General features: G+C 38.0%; 1 protein-coding gene across 1 annotated transcript in view; it reads right to left on the reverse strand.

Annotated features, from left to right (window-relative positions):
* Positions 1-13917, reverse strand: part of LOC122808574 (C-type lectin domain family 18 member A-like) — a 694180-nt gene extending 680263 nt beyond the window's left edge. Inside the window, exons 1-2 of the mRNA XM_044079532.1 lie at positions 13843-13917; positions 12894-13136 (exon numbers count right to left, since the gene is read on the reverse strand). Coding sequence (XP_043935467.1) covers positions 12894-13136; positions 13843-13917 — 318 coding nt within the window. The remainder of the gene's footprint in view (positions 1-12893; positions 13137-13842) is intronic.
* Between the last annotated feature and the right edge of the window lie 6567 nt (positions 13918-20484).

Below are 20484 nucleotides of genomic sequence, written 5' to 3' on the forward strand. Positions count from 1 at the left end.
TGCAAGAAGAGACACACAGACTCGCCTATGGAGTCTCTCATGGAAGACACTGATTTTGATGAGGGAAAAAGATTCCTCAGATCACCACCCGATAACTTCTCCTTTGAAGAGATTCTTGAAATACTCAAACAGAAGTGTGGCTGGTCTTCCTGAAGAATCAGTGCTTCTGGAGGCTTTCAGTGCTGGACCTTCTATGTCTGTGGTGACCACCCCCCTCCCCCCGGCGGATGAGCTCATTGACTTGGTTTTCCACTGGAATTGGAAGGAACCGGACACTGTTGAACCTATCCCCTATGCCCAGACAAATTCCTGGTACCACCCACTGACAGACCCCTACTACAGCAAGGAAGCACCAGTTGATGCTATAGTGGTAGTTGTAACCACCAAGCAGGAGCTAGCTGAACAGAGCCCTTCTCTCCATCCACCAAACAGGGAGTCCAGAGTGATGGTTAGATTTGGAAAGTGAATATACGTCTCAGCTATGTTCACACTGAGGTCATTAAACTACCTGGCACACTTTACTTGGCTACAGAGAGATTTGAGGAAGGAACTATCAAATACTGTCTTGGAGTCCATGTCTGTGGAGGTTCAGAAAAAGCCTTCTTTGCAACTAGCCACTCTACTGTCCATTTCTAATGCATTGATGAAGCTGATCTCCCATGCAGCAGAGGGTGTCTCACGAGCTGCCAGTTCAGACATAGCCATTAGGAGACATGCCTGGTTGAGGCTATGTGACTTTGTAGAACCCTTCAAGGCATCCTTTGTCAATGGCCCCTTTGATGGCTTCTCCTTATTTGGGCCATCAGTTTAAGACATGATCACCTGCGGTGAACAAGAAGAAAAGACTCTGTCTGCCATAGAGATCAAGTTTTCCACCCCTCAATGGACTTTCTTTAGAAATGAATGAGGTGGTAAGAAGATGTAGTTCCAAAAATCTCAGAGACCTTTCTAGGACTTGCACTGTGATAATTCCTCCAGAGGCAGAGGAGAAACCTTCAATGGAAGACATCATCCTCAAGGCAGAGGGGATTCAGGGCCTACACCTGCGTCTTTTTAGTGACAAAGGACACAGTTGGAAATAAGACCCATTTTGGATCTAAGCAACTTAAACCAGTTTGTAAAGAAGACAAAGTTCTGAATGTTCACAGTTCAGTCTATTCTGCCTCTAGTGCACAAGGACTATTAGATGTGTGCTATGGATCTCCAGGATGTGTACTATCACATAAAAATAGACAGGAGATCCAGGATCCATCTATACTTCATTACCAATTCAGAGTACTGCCCTTTGAACTTACTACATTACTAAATGCATGACAATAGTGGCAGCGCAAGAGACTCAAGAGATTCCGGGTGTTTCCATATATCAGTGATTGGCTCCTCACCTCCCCATCCAAGCAGGAACTGCCAAAATCCAGGGATTACTTGATCTAGATTTCTAACACCTTGGGCTTCTCAATAAATCATACCAAGTCAAACTAAGTTCCAGTTCAGACCTTGGAATTCATAGGAACCCTCTTGAACACTACAACCCAGGTGGCTTCCATACCTTTCCATCACATCACATCTCTGAGACTTCAAGTTTGGGCCATACTACCCCACCCATCTCCTTCAGCATGACTAGTACTTCAAGCTCTGAACTCTATGCCAGCTGCCATACTTCCTGTCCATCTAGCAAGGTTCTTTATGCGCATCCTTCAATGGACATTGGTAGTGCAGTGATCCATCCTTTATCAGCCCCTATCATTTCCCATAAAACTAACCCCAATCTGCAAACGTCATATTCACTGGTGTCTTCAGTAAACAATCTGTTTCTGGGTAGACCTTTTACCCTTCCATCCTCAGTTGCCACTGTGACCATGGATGCTTCCCATCTGGGGTGGAGGGGCATTTCTTGGGGAAGATGGTCTAAGGCACGTGGTCCCCTCTGGAGACCAATTGCATATCAATGTCCTAGAGATGAGACTCTAGGAACAACTGCAGTCCAAACAGACAATATGTTAGTAGTCTGGTACATCAAAAAGCAAGGAGGAACCTGATCTTACCCCTTGTGTAGAGAAGTCATGAGAATATGGGAATAGGCGATTGCTTCAGACCACTTTCTCAGTGCAATGCACATCCCAGGGAAAACCAATGAACTAGCAGACAGGCTCAGTAGATCCATTCTGATGCCTCATGAGTGGTCTCCCAATCAATCAGTAGTGAATATGATCTCTGGCCGCTGTGACCAGCCCTGCTGAAACCTATTTGCCTTGCCCCTCAACAGCAAGTGCAACAAATATTTTGCTCTGATCTTCCCACCTGGGGAGTCACAGAGGGATACTCTGATACATGAATGGCCCCTGGGTCTCCTGTATGCTTACCCTCATCTTCCTCTGATTCCAAAGTTCTTACAGAAATCTTGCAGACTGAAGAACTCAGTCATCCTCATTGCTCCCTTCTGGGCTCAGCAGGTATGGTTTCCCTTCCTCTGGTCTCACTTGAAGTATCCTCTATAGATACTGGACCCACTCAGGATCTCCTGCCCATCCCTCTAGAATTCAACACCCCAGTCTCCGCACACTCAAACTAATGTTGTGGTTTATCTACTTCCAGTAATAGTTAGACAGTCCAGGTTTGCTTCCCCAGTTCATGAGATTATCTTGGCCTCACAGAAGGCTTCTACCAAGAAAGTCTACAGAAGGAAAAGGAAAAGATTTTCTATCTGGGCTTCCAATCAGAATATCAATCCAGTTTCATCTCCTGTTTCCACCTTTCTTCTCTTCCTAGAACTCTTTTTAAACAAGGAACTAGTTTTGCTACTATTAAACTTCAGTTGGCAGCCATCTCTAATTTCTATTCTGGAAACAAATCCCTTGCTCTAGCTAAGATCAGATTGTGTAAAGCCTTCATGAAGGGAGTCTTTCTTCTCAGACCCCCAATAAAAGACCTCTCTCCTCCTTGGGACCTTACTGCGGCCCTTCAGGGTTTAACTCAGAAACTCTTTGAACTAGCAGACAAATGCAATATGAAATTTCTGTCCTGGAAAACCATCTTTTTAGTAGCTATTACTTCAGCAAAAAGAATCTCTGAGCTTCAGGTCTTATCAGCTAGGCCTCCTTACATTATCTTTCATAAGGCCAGAGTATCCTTACAGACAAATCCTACTTTTCTTCCTAAAGTGGATACAGAGACTAACATTAACCAGTCCATACAATTACCAGTCTTCTTTCCCAACTTTGCAAATAAGGGGGAGTATATGCTTCATCTCCTTGAAGTGCACAGACAACTGTGTTTTTACTATCACAGTACCAAGCAGTTCAGGAAGTCTGATAAGCTATTTGTATCCTTTTCCTCTAGCCGCCTGGGCCAGGCAGTGTCTAAACTTACTCTAGCTAAATGGATTACTGATTGCATCTCCTTGGTCTGTTCTGAAAAAGGATTAAATTTACTATGACCGCCCAGAGTTCACTCCATTCGGTCTAGGGCTACATCAACTTCCTTCTCATCAAGAACTTTCATTGATGATATTTGTGCTGCAGCCACTTGGTCTAAGACTCACACCTTTATTACTCATTACAAACTGGATATTGTCTGTAGAAGCAGAGCTTCCTTTGGTTTGTCAGTGCTCCGGCATGTCCTTCCATGAGGGCCTCCCAAGGGCTATGTAGCTGAGGATTCTGTACCATCTGTGAGGAAGAATAAAGAGAGACAGCATCAGACTTAGGAGTTACGTACTTACCATAACTTGGCATCTGTGCTGTCCATTTTCATTCTTCCTCACTTTCCCTCCCATCCATCCCCATTCTTGTCTGTTCTAGAAGTACCTGGTAGATGGTATTGGAACTTATATGTTCCTGGTTTGAACCCTAACTTTTTCTTCTATCTTTTTCTGTCTCTTTTATAAATTGGGAAACTATGCAGCAAACTCGATCTGAGGAGTTAGGGAGAGAATACAGTATTATGGGTAGAGAGAGGAACTCAAGAGTTGGATCTGAAGTCTTTGGTATGCAGCCGAGTCGGATGTGAGATTCATATCCAAACCCATCTGTGATGAAGAATGAAAACAGGCAGCACAGATGCCAGGTTATGGTATGCACATAACTCCTAATTATCCAGGAACACAAGCAATGCCTAGTATGTTCCACTCCCTGGTAGTTTTTTTTTTACAATCTGAAACAGTTGTTGTTCCTGAACATACGCTGTGAATAATTTCCTTACTAAAGTTGTTGAATCAATATTATTCCAGTCTGTTTTGGGAAAATTTAAGTCCCCAGCTGATATTATTCTTCCCTCCTGTGTTTCATGCAAGAAATGTATAAATTCCTCTAGGTCATCAGTACATGACTTTGGTGGTCTATATACTCCAATAATTGTTATATGCTCCAGCGTTGTCTTTCTTGTCACAGTTACATAATTTATAATATTGGTGTCATCACTGAATATGTTATAATCCCTACCATATCACCCCCACCTGATTTTTTTATAACATCTGTCACAGTAAAAACATTTATACCCTGACAGAACTGGTTTCCAGTCATTGTTCTTTAACCCTGTTTCACAAGCAATAACAGCATCAGTCTTGTGGGACTGTAGCAAATTTCCCAATAAACAAAAACTTTATTATTAATACTCCTAGCATTAATAACCATCAGAGAGCCACCAAATGTTGCTATCTGTGAAATGCTAAATTTTTGACCTGGAAAACATCCTGCATTGTGTATTATGTCAAATATTGCAAAATATCTGCTGCAAAAATTATCTTCCCTGATTCTGACAAGTGTATGCCATCTTGTCTGAAAATGTGTGCCCAAAGTTAGACTTGGATGCTCTTTACATTTCCATTTTTTTAAAACTGGACATTTTTTTCATGTAATTATCTATGCAAAAAATATTTTCATTCGTGGTGACCTGACTCTCCTTACTATATGTGATTCATGAAAAACACATCCTAACACTTGTACAAGCAATGTTATCAAAGAGGGCTGTAATCTCCCAACTAACAGTCAGTGAGTTCTTACAGATGAGATAATTTGTTCCAACATGAACAAAAACAGATCCGTACTTCCTTACATTAAGACATTCTAAGGCCTGTCTCACATCCTCTATTTTTGCTCCTAGCAAGCATAACATTATTCAATGTTCATTATCTTCTCTGCAAATGTAAGTATCAATTCCTGTAATAACTGAATTTCCAGTTACAAGAATATATTTTCTAATCAGATCTAAAGAATCTTTAGCTTCTACTTCAGTAATATCTGCACTATCAGTTGTTAGAAAGGAATGATCTTCATCACCATTAGTCTTATTAAACCCACTGTTTTCAATGCTTATTACATTTGCAAGCTACAATTCTCATTCAGCTGGTTTTGTACATCTATAGCTTGAGCCATGCTGTCAAAGTCTGTCTTTCTCCTCTTTTTTCTTACAGTAATGATCTTCAATCCTTCCATGTTCACTTTTGATGTCTTCCTTTTCACCTGCCTCTTGCTTCATTTTTTACCTCCTCTTTTGGAAAAAAAGATGCCTTTTTCTGTAGACTGAAGGTTTACTGACAGAAAAATATCATAATTCCCCGTGACCTGTGTGTTACATAACAAGGCAATGTCCTTTTTAGTAAGTATTCTCTTTGCTTTATACACATTTTTCAGTTTATTTTTCTTCCTTCTTATTTGGTGTGAACTTCTTCCTTTCTTTCTTTTTTATTTCCTTATATACACACTGAATCCTTAGATTGCTGAATATTTGTATCCAGAATTCAAAAGTTGTCTGTGGCATTATCTTGTTTCATAGGGATTGAGTGAGTTTTACAAACAACAGACACTTCATTTCCTAAATGTGTTCTATTTGCTCTTTGCATAACATTATTTATCGCATCAGAAAGGCCATTGATATATATATATATATATATAACAACAGTTCTCCAAGCCATATCAATTGAATAAGTGCAATCGTCATCAGTAAGTCTAGATTTACTACTAATAATGGTAAGCAAAATCATCCAACTTTTGACTTCAGGAACACAGATCACCAGTGTTATCAGGTGTTACCTTTAAATAGAGCCTATATTACATGAACGAATGATCAAAATGTCGAGTACAACATACTTGACACACTTTGATCGAATGTTCATGTAATTGGAGACTCCAAATGTTGAAATTCGGAGTTCCAAAATGTTTTGGTCGGCCTTTCCTAGTGAGTGTAGCGTGTGACGTAAACACGCTATACTGTCCGGAATGGGTAGGTAAGAGGCTGCTTTCTTTTACATACCAACTCCGAGATCACTGTACATTGGGGAAAGGGCAATTTCCTGGTAATTGCTTGTGTAAGAAGTTGCTTTGCGGGTGTGGGAGGCACAGCCCCCCACTTTGTTTTAAAAGTAGGTGTGTTTGTGTAGGTGTTTAAGTGTTTGAATGATGTGAGTGTGTAGGGGTTTGTATCCATTGGTTGTATGTGTGTGTTTTGTATGATAGTATAGGGAAGGTGTGGGATGAACAAAATCTTTCAATTTTGTATTTTTCAGGGTTTCAAGGTTTCAATTACATGAACGTTCAATCATAGTGTGTTGAGTATGTTCTACTCGACATTATGATCGTTCGTTCATGTAACAGAGACCCCTTTAAATATACATATCATTTATTACGCTGTATAATATAGTTATGATTTTGCAAATGATTAATAGCATACTCATTTAAGGAATCCATATTCAGCTGCAAATGAATAAAACAATTTTAAAAGAAAAGAATAATCAAAATCAATTATCACAGAATTCAAAGAGAATTTAAATCAATTTCTTTGAAAAAAATTCACACAAACAATATACAACTAACTATTAACTTAAGTATAGTAAAGTTGTTGCTCTGACCATACAAGTTGTGAACCTACCTCTCAACCTGGAAACATCAAAAATCTGGACAAAGGCCCATGAAAAGTAGGTACAACTGGCCAAAAATGTGTATGCTGATTAACATAGAATTTGCATACACAATTATGTAATCCCACCCACTCCAGTGGGATACCAATATTCAAACACAAATTGACGAACAGACAAAATATTAAACACAAAATATAACCAGAACAACAGTGTTTAATTTATATTAACATTTGAACTCGTATCAAACTTTGAATTTGTGTAAAACTAAAATACAATTATCTTTTATAAAAATAAAATTAACTGCTTGAAATCACATACTAGGCAAAACGCTACAATATCCACAACAAAAATCTGAAACACTGGCATAACCATAACACATTAAAGCTAGCTTTTCAATTAACAGTAAAGGCATACGTATTTTATATCACTCTCTTCTACATTTCTAAATAAATGAGTATGTCATTCCTAAATGTCAGCTCATGCTTGATTATTACATTGTTCTAAAACTCATCTGAGTCTGAATAACTAAATATATTGTCCTACATTAGCCAGATTTATACAAACGGCTTCATGAAGCATCTACAAATAAACTGGTTTTGACACTTAAATTGCTAAATTAGGTGCAAAGCCTTAGAAAAGTCTTCTGTTGAACAACATGATGTTTAATTTTCTTTAGTTACCAAATATGAAATATCATGATAATAAGCAATAATGAAATGCTGTTCAACTAAAATGCTCTGTGTTGTTTAAAAATGAAATTTTCAAGTATATTTCCACTATAACTTCTATAGCCAAATAATATAGATGCACTGTCATCATCAACTGTAATATTATAACATCCCCTTCTCAACAGTTATAACATGCTCTGATTTATTGTTAAGCAGCCCACCCAGAAACACCAAGAACTGACAGATCATGTGGGCTTTTTATAAGAGTTTTCCTTATTACACTCTATCTGACCATCACAATCTGAAAAGTTCTGCATGTCAGTTTTTACAAAAACACATGATTATCACAACAAAGTAATTAGATTAGGGAATCGGTACAGTAAATGCAGAACTACCCGTGGCAACACATCCACTTCCTTAAAATCGCAGATGTTGATATTAGCCTGACAATATCAGAATCTCTCCATTTTTCTGAATCTAACAAACACTTTGAAAACCTTACTAAAGAACCATATGACCACTGTTCCAACACATACTCTCAGACCGACAAAATAATAAACTTCACAGCTCCAACTTGTTCAAATTACTACTTAAACTAAAATAAATACATAAAAAGACCTTAACGAGTGCTTTTATCTTTATTAAAAAAAAAAGTCATCAGTAACAACAGTGTATGTTGGAAAAATGGTTGTATGGTTCGTTAGTTTAGTTCATTGTGTGTATTTTTATTGCTACTCTGAAAAACGTAATCTAGTTAAATACCTGTAAGGTACCGGCCACATCTGTTTCTGAGTCCAGACTCCAGCTAGGAGAGGCAGAACTCTGCAAATGCACCCCCATACCAACAGCAAGTAATACAATCCACAACAGTGTGCATCTAACATCCATTTCAAAGAAGAAACAATTAAACAGCATTCACAATTCTGCTTCTGCATTTCAACTGACAACAGCCAGGTGCTTCTCTCTGCACTCCAGTCACATGGTATACACATTTTTGACAGAAGCAAACATTACTCAAAGGCTACAATCACTGAATAAGTTAAATAAATGATAATAAATTGCAATTAACAAGAATCAAGTGTAGTGAGGCAAATCCATTGCCGCATAATGAGCACAGACAGGGAATTTGGTATTTTGCTAGTTGCTCTTAAATTAGACACTGATAAAAACGCAGTCTCTTTATTGTGCTGTTAAACGGTAAAAAAATTATTTGCAAATAGCTGCTGTTGTAGCTCAGTAATGGCAATGCCTGTCAATTTCTTAGCTCAAGAAATATAGACAAAGCCAAAAATAATGCTGGGTGAAGGACCCAATATCAGGGACAGTTTTTGAATATTGCTCTTATATTACTAGAAAGTCGAAAGAATAACAGATTTCGCATTCACATGAGTGAAACTCAAATGTTTGGTATTATTTAGTGACTGCAATCGCTAACAAGATGGCAGAAAACCACACATTGGAACTGGCCAAAATATAAGAGAATAAAATGGACATTCTGCAGAATTCTGGACAGTTGGGAGATATGTGTAATGGGTATCTTCTTTAGGATTTGCTGTGGAACTCCAAAATGACTTGTGCATTGAATGTGCTGTCTTGACAAGTTAAAGTGCCTCTTTGATTCCTCATATAGCAAATGTTGATAACGTGAAGCCCTACTCCCTATTATAAAGCATCAATCAGGTTTTCTATGCTACTATAATACCTTGATAATCTACACTGAATTGGAACGTCATTGTGAAAACTTGAAAGTGCCTTATTTGTAATTTAAAGTCATGGACATGTCTTGGGCAATGATGATGTCAGTGTTAAATAAACCAAAAAAACAAAATTGGAATTTGAAGGGGCCACTCGAGAATTCGTGGCACCCTATTATTTTGCCCCCAAAAATGTGAAATACTGTGAAATTTGGAAGGTATGGTTGTAAAAGTCATACCCATGGAATTTCCTTACCCTATCGCTTGCAGTCGCACCTTTTTTAACAGTAAAGCTCAGTAAATCACAAACCAAGATTGATTGTTTAGATAAGCTCTGGTTTGCCCTCTCTACAGATTGTGCAACTTTATAGCTGACTTGGGATGGATAGAGTTTGCCCGTCTAAAACCTCTATATAACAACAAACAGAAAATTAAAGGTGAAAGAACAAAATATAAATCAAAGAAATCTTCTTGTCTACAAGCTATCCCTTCCTTCCTACAAACAGTGAAAAACAATGGCAAAAATAAAATATAAATTCAAATAAAAACTTCTCTTACCAGGCTGCTGCACAGTCAATCGTAAACTAAGACAAGATGGTTTAAATAAGCTTTCTTGTTGAAACAATAAAGAATTTTAAATCTTGAAAGCTGAATAATCTTCCATTGTCTACTGGTTGCCAAGGAGAACTACTAATATGCACCACACTGGTGTGTGTGTGTCTCTGTGTGAGTGTGAGTGTGTGTGTGTGTGTGTGTGTGTGTGTGTGTGTGTGTGTGTGTGTGTGTGTGTGTGTGTGAAGAGAGTGAAGAATGAGGTCACCTACAAGAAATGTGCACTGAATTGTAGAAACTGGGTGGCAAATACAAACTCGATGTTTAATATCTACTAAAGGCATAACTGTCTTATATACTGTAATAGTTGCCTTTCTTCCATATGAAAGTAATCTAATTAGCAAGTATATGTGTAATTGCTAATGTACATTACTTAGTGTCTGTTCATGCAATTACTGAAAGTCTTTTTAAAATGTTTGCATTATGTTGGCGCTTTCTCCCTGGGCCTCCAAAGAAAAGAGGTTTTTGACTAAACTCAGTCAGACAAACCTGTTAAAGAAAAGCAAAATAAATAAAAAAAGTATAAGACTTGGTTGTGTCTAGAGTTCATAATACTGGTTTATGAGAAGGCAGTTATAAACTCTCCTAACAGCATGGTGCATGCCTCTCTTCTACCTATGTCAGATAATCTAGCAGCACTTAATAAACTTCATACTGTGGCAGAAAAATCCCGTGTTTCCAGAGTATCAAATAAAGGTGAAGGAGTTTACTACCCAGTATATATCCACAGGCATATTGCTGGCTAGTTGTTGGCCAAGATGTCTCTTGATTCAGCAGACTCCTTTGAGTGGTTTTCAGATTGGTTGTTGGCATAAGGATCTCCAAGAAAAGAAAACTGTCATGTTGGTACCCCCTGACATTTGATTTATTCATGACATGACATTGCTGGATGTGCCAAGTGCCCAAAACTGACGGAATGTGTGACAAGGCAGCTGGAGGGACTACAAATGTATTATGTTACTGGATTGTCACAGCTATTGGAAGTGGTCTTGAAATTGCAGGATTTTGCTGGCACACAGTGGAATGCCATTATTTTGGAGAAAGCTGGCATTGCCTCAGTGAAATCAGTGGTAAATCTGCACTGAAATCCTTTACAAAGCTATGGAAATGTTTCCTACATATGCCTCCCTGGAAAACTTGCATGCCATTGTACTCACTGGCTTTTTGTAGTGTGCCTGCCCAGCTCTCTGCCTGTGTACACAGTATTATGCTCTGTTTTGCACCTTGCACATGCATAGGGCCTTGAGATTTGCTTTCACTACTTGGTGTTCTTGTGTGTTCAGTAAACTTGCAGGTAAACATGGTCAACAATCAGTATTCCAGTGTAATCTGTTTTGTGAGACCTGGTGGCCAAGTCTGCTTATTCCAATGCTGAGTCATTTGTTTCAACTCCAAATGGTCTACAGCTGCTGCCTTGCTGTAATTCCCAGTGTATCTGTGGTCTTCTTTATATGGTGGATCCTTTGCTTTGACTTGATATGCTGTCTGGATGTCCAGGTAGGTTGTCTTTATATGTTCCTTTTTAACCTGATACACTCTTTGGATAGCCAGGTCCCTGCTCCTTGTTGCCCCAGCCATCAACAGCACCATGCCAAAACTCATACTTCTTACTACTGTTCTTTTCAGTCACCCCCTACAGCATATACCCTACACACACACACACACACACACACACACACACACACACACACACACACACACACACACACACACACACACACACACACACACGCAAACACACATACACAGTCTGGGTTCCCACAGTTCAAACACCTATGTAGTACACATTCCTTATTCATAGCTCTGCTTCTGTAATACTTCTTTCCTGGTCACAGAATCATCATATTCATGCAGAGCTCTTACAGCTTCATTCTCTTTAGTGGAGATCTCCTAGAGGCAGCTCTTTTACACATTCCTCCTCTGTAATGTACAGCTCCTATGAGTAGATCTTTTACAACTTCATCATCTGTAGTGCAGAACTTCTGGGGCAGATATTTTACAACTCCATTCTCTCTATCACAGGCCTTGTAGGATCAGCGAGTTGCTATTCCAGGTAACTTAGTTGAACTGTTTCACATAAGAACTTGACAGAATTTCTATACTGCACCTGGATAATGGTTCATATTTTACTAGCCACCAGTTCAGACAAACCTGTGAAGTACAAACAATGACTTACTGAACTCTAACTCAGTTTGGCCACAGACTGATTGAACTGATTGACTATAATGTGGTTTATTGCTAAAATAAAAATGCATTTTTTGAAAGCAACAGGTAAACAGTATAATGAATAGATGCTGAAGTAATTCTGTGAAGCCTTCACAAGGGTTCACACCAACCAAGGTAATGTTGTAGCTTGAATAATGGAACAAAATGCCATCATTATGTGAACCCAAAAATTGTACTTCTTGGACATGTAAGGTCTTATGAAAAATGGAAGGGGGAGAGGATATATTCATCCTTGTTTAAATAGCAAACATCTTTGTAGTGCATGGCCACCATTATTACACTCAAATGTCTGTTAAATGACATCCTGGTTCAGTGCTACTATAGTGAGAGACCCAGTCTTAACAATGCTAAGATGGGTGCTTAACAATTGTTAAGCACTCCCTATGTGCAGTTAAGAGCTTGTCTGGCACTAGCCACTAAGAGCTCACAGTGCCAGCTAGTAAATAACAGCAGCAGAACATGAAATGGGTTAATTTCAACTCCATTTCTGTCTGCTGTCTACAATATTATACTCACAAAAAAGATATTTGGGAACCAGCTGTTTCCCTTATAGAGGTAATACGTAAAGCAGTTCCCAACTGCATTACCGACTTTCAAATTCAGCACACCACTTCTGCAATTTTTTTTTATTTTACCTCTCTGAATCTAGTAGTACATGGAGCAGATAAATCTCCATGCACTACAAAGAATTATGATTGGATTTCCAGTCATAATGCAATATAACGTGTTCTCTCCAGGCCAGCCAAATCTACTTTATTATTTGCTACACATAAACAATGAACTGCTCATGTATATGGTTCAGCAATTAGGAAACTATGGCCAACCTTCTTCTGCATAACTAACCTGAGTGTAATGGTTGCATGTGGTATTTTCTGCACACTGCCCTGTCAAATAGTTGTAATTCTTCTGCTCTCTGAACCATAGCTCAGTGACCTCAGCAAAAGATTTAGAGCCTTCTGAAGAGACATAAATGTTCCAGCCAATGTGCCTCTCATGCTCCACTGCAGAATGTTGGGCATGAAGAAGTTCCACGGGACAGCTGGCTGCTTTCTCCTGGGCTATGTGAGCCAACTTTTCACTCCAGTCCTAAAGCAAATAAAAAAAAAAAAAGAAGACAATGTCAGTCACTCAATTTATTTTGCACATTTCCTATTACAACTAAGAATATGCTTTTAGCATTACCGACAATGGAGAAAATCACATCACCTCATAGTGGTCTAAGTTTGGATACCGAAATAAAAACTGCTAAATTTCAAACTGGAAACAGCAAAACTAACATTTAGCGAACACCAACAATATCAAAAATAAATTCATCAAATCGCCATAGTTGGCCAACAACCAGGAAGTAAAGTGATGCATAAGGTAAGCGAAGGGAAACCTTTTAAATTGCTCCTATTCCCCACGGGTCTATATCAGCATATTGAACGTTAATTTAGCCAAATATGAAAAGGGCAACACAGAAATCTCGAAGGACAACATGCCCGACTATTGAAAGCGGCAAAACTAAAATTATCGAATTGGCATAGTTTGCCAACTCCACCTCCCGCTTCAAAGCACAATAACGTAAAAAGAGTAAAGTATAATAGATCCATGTGGTCAGTGTGTCAAATAAACGTTCAAAACATAACTCAGATATGTAGACAGAATTCATGTAACCGAAGTACAAAATCGTGTATTCTGAATAGCATGGCTGAAATGTCGCCTCACTTTCAAACCTTAAGTAGTAGAGCTATCATCCTAAGGAATTCACATGCAGAATACTCATTCCTGTTGCCTAACACTGCCTGCATACGGCATTGCTTGTCAACACTCTTGCGTTTCTTAGGGGACGTTGGACAGCCAGACTGCAACTGTAGTCGTACTTCATTGATCCTGTTCTATTCACGCACCAGCACATTTAATACAGATGGTATATCTGAAATCCTCCTACCTAACAGACATCACACGGCAATGCCAGCCCTCCACATAGTTCTGTGCACGTGGAAGGGATAACTCATTCAAACAGGAAATATTCCAAAATGAAACAGGGAAGGCTGGTGGAAATCTAGCTAAATGAGCAGACCTAGTCTGCTGTCTACAAATACGTCCTAGAACGTACACTTCTTCAAAGTATAACAACAATTCCTTCCCTTCCACCAGAAATGTCTCTGAAACAGCATGAACTGTACTAATAACCTCATCTTCATGCAGAAATGGTAGTGCTACTAACTTTTTTACAGATAGTCGGAATTGTACGCTCTTACCATACAACGACGATAAACCGACAGCCTGTACCTTTCACCATATGGCTTGTGAAAAATGGAAAAGACACCCCTTAGGAGTTACGTTATGGAAACTATGCCTGACACTTTTAATGGCTGCCATTTCAAAGTCACATAGTATATACTCCACTGTCGTGTTTAGATCAAGTGATGACAGTAGTGCGAACACACACTCCCATAAATAGTTATATGCCTTGTATGATTTCTTGGACATCAGACAATATACAAGGGGCAAACATTTGGTATGCTCTCTATATGACATTAATCCATGGACACTATAAAGTTGCCAGCATAGCCGACCCTTTGTCAGGAACACACCATCCATTAACCATAGTTTGCATGAAGACAGATCCTGCAGATTTTCCTTCGTACTGAATACAAGTACATGAATATTGCTATTCACCCTTTTCTTAACTCACAGTCTGTAACATTTACGTCCATTAAAGGGGTTGACATAATTCTATAGGTGAGCATTTGTCTACGCTGCACACAATTTGCTCATTGAAACATTGACTGCCTAGATGGCAAACTTACAGTACTCTCTATTGACATACTGGTGATTATATCATCCACTAGTAATGCTGGGGTTTTCTAGTTCTAGTTACCCGAGCTGTCTCTTTCAGGTCATGACAAGCTACATGCCATTCCACTTCTGTTGCATCTAGTGGGTGTGTATGACATACGGACTTTAATAGCAGTTCACCTTCTACCTGCTTTATAGTAATAGCTCTGCCTTTGCACTTACTTGACTGTTTCAACTTGCAACACCAATACTTCTTATCTTTAACTGTCTTTTCTAGACTATAGATGTAGCCATTCACATTTAACATAGCTTTGTTTTTCTGTGATGTAACAGTTTGGTAGACATTACCTAATGTACCTAGTGCTACAGGTGGAGTGCTGACCATTGTCAAACTGACACGTAGTCGAATGCACACAAACTACGTTTTACTCACTGCATTTATTACCATTGTAGCAAGTAGACAGAATGTATACTATTTTACTTTATAATATGCCACTATTCTACTGGCACACTTACTAACATTATACGTTTTATGGTTTTGTTATTTACCTACATATTTCTTATTTTGTTTCATGCACTTGCATGACCATGTAGTTGCGTTACACATCAGAAACGTAAGTTGGCCAACTATAACTTTTGGTATTTTCACTTTTGTACTTTTACACAATCAAACAAGTTGTCCTTCGAGATTTCTGTGTCAGCCTTTTCGTATTTGGCTAATTTAATGTTCGATATGCTGATATAGACCCTTCCCCACTGTAGTGTGATCTCAGATTTGTATATACACTTAGGGGGATGGAGGGGGTGCAGCCCCCAACCTTGGTTGGTTGTGTTCTCGATGTTGGCCGACTATGGGCATTCAGTGACTTTATTTTCAATGTTGTTAGTGTTTTCTAAATGTCCATTTCTCTGTTTTCAGTTCGACATTTAGCGGTTCGAGTTATTTTTATTTTGGCAGCCAAACATAGATTCCCCTCACAGCAAAATAAACTGATGTCATTATAATCACACTACTTATGAAATAAGATGCTGATAATCCTGCGAACTGATTAGGTAAGCGAGAGTCAGTTGGCATGCATCCAGATTTCTTGAATTTTGTGGGTAGATCTTGTTTGCTACATTGGCCATATTCTCATTTCTACAGATCTTTTCATTTTTGGTTTATAATTAACCAGGTACCTTGAAATCTGGATGCGAGATGAAAAAACATAGCTAATATGTTTAATCCATGGTGTTGCACTGTTGTACAAGATACCTTAATGACTTTTCAGATGGGTAACTAATACCACGTCTAACTAAGCACTATATACTACAGTTTGATCATGTACTAAAAAGATGTTCTGACATGATGGTGTTGTTATTGTAACAGTTATACCTAAGTGCGACCCAAGCAGGCAGGTGAAATATTTTACTTTTAATTTCTGATGAAAGCTATAACACCAACAACAAACTGATGAAAACAACAAAGACAGTAGACTGGACTGTCAGCAGTTAAATAAATGCATACCAATCAATGCATCAAGCTGTAAAAAAACTCATAGGAGCCAAAAATGGTTAGCGTTTTCGTTTAATCCAGTATTAAACTTCTTCAGATAACACATACAGTTCATCACTTCCTTTAAATAAGACCTAAAAACATTTCATTGGCTGACAATTATTTAAAGTGGTTATGACAAGTACTTAAAGTGATACGTCCTTAAAAACATTTTCAATGGAGAACTTGTCACTGTTTATAAGAACAGAAGACACCATCTCTACCACAATAAAGTTGAATTATAAATACATATACAACACATAAGTGCATATTTCTTACAATTCCTTGTAAATCTACTAAATATTTATTCATACAGTTATACTAAAAAACCTTGCTATTCGATCTTTATAATTTCTTTCGTTCTAAAGCCTTTAATTTTAACACTGCAGAAATTGAGGTACGTTCATTTATACCTGGCTATGAGTCTGCTTGCAGCTGAAGCTGTCATTTTAATTCCTTTAATTCTAGTTGAAGTCCCCATGGTTGTTTATCATTTATAAGTACATGGTAAATGATAAAGTAGAACTTATGGCTTGGAAAGTCCATAATATGTTTAGATAAGGCATTATTTATGTTAAATTTTCTTATGGCATATTCATGCTCATAAATGTTTGGGCTAATTTTTCTCTCTGATTTTCCTATATAAAATGCGGTACATGAACTGCAGTGTGCCAGGTAGACCACTGCTTTAGAGTTACAGTTGTACTTTCCTTTTAACTCACCTGTTTCTCTTATTTTGTGACACCATGTACATGCACCACATTTAAACATTCCATATTTATTATTATAGGCAATAGCTTGTCCTTTCTTTAACAAATCTTTAAAGCTCAAGCCTTTTTTATATACAATGACTGGTTTGTCGCCTACATGTTGTCTAACATAAGGGTCATCTAACAAGATGGTCCAGTTTTTCTGGAATATGGAAATTAAGAACTTAGGATCCACACTAAAAGTAATAACTAAAGCTTTTGTAGTCTGTCTTTGTGACAGTATCGTGCGTCACATTACTCTCATTTCCATCTTGCGTAGGAGAAAGGGAAAGTTCTTCCTCTGTTGCTAAACTAATACGTTGATCATTACTACTTAAAATGGGTAAAAAAAAAAACTCATTTTTTTACTTTGTACTTCTTGAACTAAATCATCTAGTAGGTCTACTGGGTAGACTCGTTGAATGAACATAAGTCATAATGTATTGCATTCATGAATGAAGTCTTCCATTGTAGAAACCATTCGAGCTGCTCTAACTAACTGAAGATTAATCACAGATTGTTTCTGATGATACGGGTGGGAGCTGCCAAAATGCAGGAATGAGTTGGAATATGTTTGCTTCCTGTATATATTAGCAGCATATTTATTACACGTATAAGCTTTAAGGGGTGTCCAACCTTTTGGCTTGCTGGGGCCGCATTGAGTGAACAGAAATTATCTTGGGGCCGCATATAAAATATATCATATAGTTAACTCTTTCACTGCCATGGAAGACCAAAGTCGACCTCCTGGCTGTACTGTAGGTGCATTTGAACAATTAATAAATGTAATAAATGCCTAATATTTGCCTTAAAATTCTAATTCTCATTCTGATTTTAATTCTCTAATCTAACAGTTAACTCTAACATCTTAGTTAATATATAGATTTTTTTAACAAATAAACAGATATTCACTAGAGCACTTGCATTTCTCACTGGGAAAACCACTCCAGCAGTCCATCTACATACAGTGTCAACTTTAGCAGTCCTACAATACTATAATCCACAAAAATAACCCAACAAATTTGCAATAAAGTAAAGAATTCACATTACTGACTTAATAAAACAATTCTGAATAAGCTACAAGAGGGTCTCACCCAAACAAATAACTGGTGCCAGAAACATGGCCTCAAGCTAAATGCCAAAAAATGCACAATCATCCCCTTTGAGAAGAGTGATGTCCCCACAAATTATCACATTAATAACAATGTTGTAAGCACGCAATCAGTCGTGAGGTGCTTGGGCACCCAGGTTGATAGAAACCTGACTTTTGACCACCACGTTTTCTCCGTTGTACGGAAAGCTTTTTACATGGCCCACCTCATTCGTAAGGGTATCTCATCCAGGGACAAGGAGGTCATACCATCCCTGTATTCTTCCTTTACAAGAGCAATTATTGAGCGCAACACCCCTTTTGGCACATGCCTCAGCAAAACACCATGCTAAAAGAAGACTACAATCATTTCTGACAAAAAAGGTCAAAGGACTGAGTTCACTTAGTTATCCAAACAGACTAAAAAGCTTCATGCTTTCCTCTATCTCTCACTGGCCACTATAAATTTCATCATTGGCTTGCTTTCCAGGCTAAGAAAGATCCTGCCTTAAGAGACTTTCTCCACCTCAGAAATACTGGTTATATTTAAAACACTCACTACAAAGACCACAGCCTTCACTGCAACATAAACAAGCCACTTTGTATGGACAGGTTCTTGACACAAAAACTTTCAACTTCTGTAAAAAGCTCCTCTCATTATTCAACAATGTAGTTCAACAACACTACAACTGGATGGATAGCCATGAATGCACTCCTTAAGTAAGTAGCATAGACTTCATCAAACTAGAAGGAAAATCCACATACTAAACTTTTCCAGCTGGATGGCTATACTGTCTAAGAAGAGGGGCCTATTTAACTAAGAATTCCATTTGCAAAAATATATTCAGTATACATATTAAATCTCTCTCTCTTATACACACACACACACACACACACACACACACACACACACACACACACACACACACACACAGAAAAGGAACCCCTACTTGTAAAATAGGCAACCTTAGTAATCACATAACACAGTCTCACTGACTGAAATTGTCTGGAAGTCAAAATATCTGAAAAAAATCATAATAGAAATGGATTCCTCCATGCAATTTCCCACCACCAAAAGGACCATCAATAAATCAACAAATAACTGCTCAGCAAAAATTAAATCAATAAGAAATCTATAAACTCTCTAAGATCATACTACATACTGGGGTAAACATATAGCTTCCCTCCAATCTAAAGCCATTTGACATTGAGACATTTTAATTTGTGCAGAAGTTATTCACAGACTGACCGTTTACTAATCTGTAATGCTGACCATCGCTTTTGAAAAAAAACAAATTCCCACACTTTGTCAATAGCTCAAAGTGAAGAAAGGATTACTTTTTTTATTTATTATGTATTTATTTAATTTTGGAAAACATCTTTAAAACTGTTAAATTGATCACACACCCAGAAACACAGAAAAGTTATTGTGATAAGTAAGCCACAGACTGCTGCAAGAACTCAGTCACAGCACACTATGCTTACGTCCGAACCAATGAAGCATACCTGTCAATTCCAAAAGAATTAAAGTAGTGTAATAAGAAAGTTATTTGCATGGTTACATGGCAGTTTATATTGGAAATAAGTGGAGATATTAAAAACGCTCTGTTTCTCATAATTATGCTGAAAAGTCTTCCAAGGTAAATACAACCTTCTGATTTAGCATGGAACCATACCGCTCAACCTTAGAGCAAGAATTCTGGACAAATACAATTGGGACACAGGCCCAAAAATAGTTATGCATCACAGACACCATTGAAACAAGTGCAGCTGCAAACATTATACATCATGTATGATGTTTCTATCCCATTATTGTCAGTTAAACATTATATGGCTCATTCAATCCTGCCTTATTTTGCAACAAAGAAAACTATACTTTGAAATAACAAATCCATTAAAAATAATAAAACACATTGGCTCCATATCCTGCAACTTCCTACATGCAAACAACCACAGAGCTTTCACTAAAACTAGGTCTGCTTATTTCCACAGAATGACACCTCTCCCTAATTAAGTCTAATGGTATACAATCTACCAGGATCTGGACTACTTGAAATAAATTAAATTATGGCCTGTAAATTGCAAGTGCACTTTGTTTAATTAAACTACATTTCAAAGCCCATTTGCTGTATTTTTTCAGTAACATCCCAATATCCATTTCCAGGTCACTTTACAAGACATTGGCAGTGGTAGACTTAGCATCTTCCAGATCCCTACAGGACCACACTCATACTGCTAACATTGTCCATTAAATGTAAATATCCATCCACTGTAAAT

This window comes from Protopterus annectens, chromosome 8.part0, assembly GCF_019279795.1.
Source record: "Protopterus annectens isolate FY-2018-M chromosome 8.part0, PAN1.0, whole genome shotgun sequence".
Taxonomy (NCBI): Eukaryota; Metazoa; Chordata; order Ceratodontiformes; family Protopteridae; genus Protopterus; species Protopterus annectens.